A 4,881-nucleotide genomic window follows, 5' to 3' on the forward strand; every position below is an offset into this window, starting at 1 on the left:
GTTTTACGCAGAGGATGGGAAACTAAATAAAACCAGACGAACGGCTGAAGCCGTTTTTTTTTCTTTCATTTTCTTTCATTTTTTTTTTTGGTGAAGACGCAAACAGCAGCAGAACACGCAAGTATGAAATTGAAGGCGCCGCTCGCGTTAAGTGGGGTTTTCATGGAGGGCGAATTCGGTTGCTGCAAAGCATAGCCTTTTAGCAGCACGTTAAGCTCAGTGGAAAACTTACATGTGTGTTCGTGTTGGGGGCGTGTTTTTGTTTTTAAGTGGGAATGGTATTTTTGAAAACAAAAACAAAAACAAACGAACAAACAAACAAACTCAAATGAGTGCTCTTGTACACGCCGATCTGGCGGCTGTGCGCAAGGGGATACAAACGTAAAGAAAGAAGTTTATTATATTTTAAAGACAGGAAGAAAGTAAAAAGAAAAGAAAAACGCAGTAATTCCTCCATTGTAGTTTACGCAGGCGCGCCTCACCGCTCTTGTTTGTGCCATTTCCCCTTCTACAAAGAGACATGTACACATATGCCGCGTAACATAACTGCTGCATGAAGTGTGTGAAATGCCGTATATTTCCACTCTTTTCTTTCATTTTATTATCTGATTGTACCTCCTTTCCTTTCCCTTCCCCCTCCCTTTTGCTCTTTCTTTGTTAATTCATTAATAGGTAAGTTGCCGAATATTATTTGAACTACATTTTATAGACTTGACTAAACTGTTCAACAACCAGGAACAATAACAAACGCCCAACGACAGGAGGGGTATCCCAACAATACAAGGGGGAGGGTAAGGGGGGGAAAAAAAACTTACTGAGGAGATCGTTTCAACAAACCAGATAAACGAGAAGTGACGATAATTAAATATTAATAGTAGTGTGGCAGTTGTGTTTCGATGGGAATGTACGTCACTAAGCTTCTCTCCCTCTGGAGTCACTGGTTTGAGGTGGATGACGAGGTGATCATTGCGAGACAAAAGTTTGGGCCACTTGCTCACATTTGTGGACCAGCGGAGGGCGAAAACTGTTCACCTGTTTACCGCTCCATAGGAGTCACAGATGAGGAGCAGGCGCGCATTACGAGGGAATGGTATTACAGCGAGCACTTTCTGAAACAGTTGGAGCAAACATGCACGAGCAGAAGAGATACTCTGGCAGTTGCTTACCGCACAATTAACAAGGTTGAAAAGGAGTGGCGCGAGGACCATAATGGGAAGAGGCGCGAATGGCAGGTTACACATCTCAACGATCCGGTCTACATGACATATGGTGAATTATGGGAGAACTCTGTGGCCTTTGGAAAGGGTTTAAGGGAGTATGGAGCAAAGGAAGGGGACCGTGTTGCCATTTACGAGGATACGCGATGGGAGTGGCTTGCCTCTGCTATTGGGGTTTGGACGCAGTTGATGGTTACTGTAACAGTTTACGCTAACCTCTGCCGGGAGGGACTGATGCACGCGCTCAAGGAGACGGAGTGTGCCGCTATTATTTGCAACGGCCAAAACATAAAGGATCTCATTACCTTACTGAAGGAGGTCAATCTCACCAACACCACGTTGGTCTATCTCGACTCTCTACCAGATGGGTTAAATGATGAAGGCATGCGCTTAATACCATGGAAACAGGTGCTGGAGACGGGAATGAAGAGTAACCTGGGCTATACCATTCCTGGAAATTGTGACACAACGGCTTTGATCATGTACACAAGTGGCACAGTGGCGGCACCCAAGGGTGTCATGCACACCTTTGGTTCTCTCACCGCCAGTAAAAATGGGCTGGCGGACCGCTTCCTTGAGTGTATTGGACCCAAGGAGGAGGGTGAGACATATGTATCTTACCTCCCCCTTGCTCACATTTTGGAGTTTATTGCTGATGTGGTGATGCTTAGCCGCGGTACCTTGGTGTGTTTTGGTTCGCCACGAACACTCACGGATGATACGGCGCGACCACGAGGTGACTTGAAGGAGTTTAAGCCAGTGTTTATCGTTGGAGTCCCACGGATCTTTGAGACAATACGGAAGGTTGTGGAAAGTCGGCTACCACCTGTGGGTAGTTTTAAGAGGACCCTCTTTGATACTGCCTATGCTGACCGACTCCGTGCTCTCAAGGAGGGGAAAGATACGCCTTTCTGGAATGAAAAGGTTTTTAAGGTCCCACGCGACATGTTCGGTGGCAGGCTGCGTGGAGTGGTATGTGGTGGCGCACCTCTCGCTGACAGGACACAAGAGTTCATGCGGGTTGTCTTCGGCCTTCCGCTGGGACAAGGCTACGGATTGACAGAAACGTGCTGCAACGGAAGCATACAACGTTTGGGTGAGTTATATCCATCAGTTGGTCAACTCCTGAAAGGGGTTGAAGGGAGGCTATTGGATACAGATGAGTACAAGCACACTGATAAGCCATTCCCGCGAGGGGAGCTCTGCCTTCGTGGGTCGTTTATGTTCAAGGGCTACTACAAGCAGGAGGCCATGAGCAAAGAAGTGTTGATTCCAGGGGGTTGGTTCCGCACGGGGGACGTTGTGGAAATTGGTGAAGATAATGCCCTGCGAGTCATTGGCCGTGTTAAGGCACTGGTGAAGAACCTACTCGGAGAATACATTCAGCTGGAGTACCTGGAAGTGATTTACTCACAGCATCCATTGTCTGCCCCTAATGGCGTCTGCATTCTTGTAAATCAGCGGCGGGCATACATATGTGCCCTTGTAATCACCGACGAGGAAAGGGCTAAGAAGTTTGCCCAAGAAAATGGAATTGGTGGAACGTGGCCCGAGATACTTAAGGACCCGACTTTCCACCAACGTGCCGCCAAGTCGTTGTCGAATTTCGGCGCTTCAATTGGTAGAAAACCCTTTGAACTGCTCCGTCAGGTACGTGTGATCGCCGATGAGTGGACGGCAAAGAATGGGATGCTCACTGTCTCGATGAAAATCCGTCGCAACAAGGTGGAAGAAAGGTACGGCGATGTCATTGAACAACTTTTCAAGTATGAGTAACGCGTGCGGTCAGCGAGGGATGGTGTTGTGGACCACACGTTGGGTCTGTGCTGTGGGGTTATCGCTGGGTGAATCATTTGATGGTTGCTTTTTTTTTTCTTCTTTTTTTCCCCCTTTTCGACACTTTTGTGTGTCTGGGCAGTTGGTGTTGTTATGTTCTTTTTTTTTCTTTCTTTTCTTGACTTTGGTGCCCCTCCATCCCTTATGCCCCTTTTGTTTCGTCTCTTGGTTAAATTCCGACCCTGACAGTTGTTATTATTATGGTTATCACTATTTTTTTTTCTTTGTTGGTGACGTTGGTGGCAGGAAATGTAACACATGAAGTGAATATACCCAACAGGTAGTAAAGAAAGTGGGAGTGAGGAGCGGGGGCAGTTTCGCCAACTGCGGTGTGCACGACTTAAAATAATGGAAGAGGAAAATACAGAAAGAGAAAGTGAAAGGGGGAAAAAAAGAGGAAAACAGAAGTGTCGCTCCACCGGTGAAGTGGAACCACGAGGAAACAATATTTCTTTTCCCCCTTCCTGTCTTCAAAAAGGAGTGCGGCGCATTGAGTAGGAAATGAACGATTCAGCCACCGTGGCACCAGATGTAAAACATTGGTTTAAACAGCCGGTAGGAGACGTTTGTAAACATAATGGACGAAACATATACCTACACTACACTGATGTTAATCGTAAACGTGGTTTGGAGTGAAGGGGTGCGTTGCATGCGGGCACAAGTTTGACAGTTATTCCTCGCTTCTTACTTTTATTTGTGTTTTCCCGCAGAGGAATGTTTTGCCGCTCAGACGGATGTTTGCGCTACTACGCGTGCGTGGCTGCATCAGTAGCAGTTATGTGAATGCCATCGATTGATTGTGTGGATTCATCGGAGTGACCCTTATGTGTGTGTGTCACACACTATTATTTGTGTGTGCAGTACTTCTTTGAAGTGTTTCTTGTGCTCCTCGCCCTCTGGCTTCCTTACACCCCGCTGCTTCCCCCCTTTCCCTTTCCCCTTCAACTTTTTCTTAATTCCTCTCCCGATTTGATTCTTTTTCTTTAAATATAAACGAGGGTTTTCAGTGGGTCTTACAAACTTACCTTTTTCTTATTCCCCCCATGTCATCAGCTGTGGCCATTCGAGAATTTCGCCGTTCCCCCACTTTGTTAACTTATCTGATGTTCAGTGCCTTTCCTTCCTCGGACTTTTTTTTTTTTACAAACATTTCCTTTACATTGCCTTTAATACACGCATGCACGTTGGTATAATATGCCAACGTTCCTTTTGGTGTATGCTGCGCAACTGAACCTAGCAGAGACAAATACAGGTCCCTTACAGCACTGCAGAAGATTGGGCAGGATTCCTCATATATATTATATATCTTACAGTATATACGTGTATTTATTTTACACACAACACTTTTTAAAAAGATGAACACCGCTTCTGCGCTGAACGAAATCGAGGTGGCGGTCCTCCAGCTTATGGATGAGGCCAACAGCCGAGAATCGGCACCAAACGAAGACATTGTGCAGCTTCGGAGCAAAGGCTCACAGAACGAGGCGATTCCACAGACAGAAACGGAGAATATGTCGGCCATCTACCGTCGTGCCGGAGTCAGTGGCGAAGAGCACACACGACTCTGTCGAGAGTGGTACTACGGTGTGAACATGCCACAGAAGTTCATGGCAATATGCAAGAAAGGGGGAAGTCGCAGGGCTTTCGCGTACCGGGTTCTGTCAAACATATCGAAAGAAGTGCTAAGGGACCAAAATGGGCTTGAACGTTCATACGATATAACATACTTTAAGGAAACGTGTTATATTAACTACCGTGTCCTCTGGGAAAATATCGAGTCGTTTGGGCGAGGTCTTGTGGAGTTGGGTATTTCACCAAACTCCCGAGT

General features: G+C 46.5%; 1 protein-coding gene and 1 pseudogene across 2 annotated transcripts in view; both read left to right on the top strand.

The window, feature by feature from the left end:
* Positions 1-896: 896 nt before the first annotated feature.
* Positions 897-2,993, top strand: TEOVI_000847400 (Long-chain-fatty-acid--CoA ligase 5 (Long-chain acyl-CoA synthetase 5) (LACS 5), putative; the record flags this gene model as incomplete). Its single annotated transcript, XM_067223699.1, has 1 exon — positions 897-2,993. The coding sequence occupies one exon, from the start codon at positions 897-899 to the stop codon at positions 2,991-2,993; it is 2,097 nt and encodes a 698-aa protein (XP_067079800.1).
* A 1,454-nt stretch (positions 2,994-4,447) lies between these two features.
* Positions 4,448-4,881, top strand: part of TEOVI_000847500:pseudogene — a 1,106-nt pseudogene continuing 672 nt past the window's right edge. The window contains exon 1 of the mRNA in view: positions 4,448-4,881. This exon is cut by the window's right edge and continues 70 nt beyond it. Coding sequence covers positions 4,448-4,881 — 434 coding nt within the window.

The sequence above is a fragment of the Trypanosoma equiperdum genome (assembly GCF_001457755.1).
Source record: "Trypanosoma equiperdum strain OVI genome assembly, contig: ctg_1940, whole genome shotgun sequence".
Classification (NCBI taxonomy): Eukaryota; Euglenozoa; class Kinetoplastea; order Trypanosomatida; family Trypanosomatidae; genus Trypanosoma; species Trypanosoma equiperdum.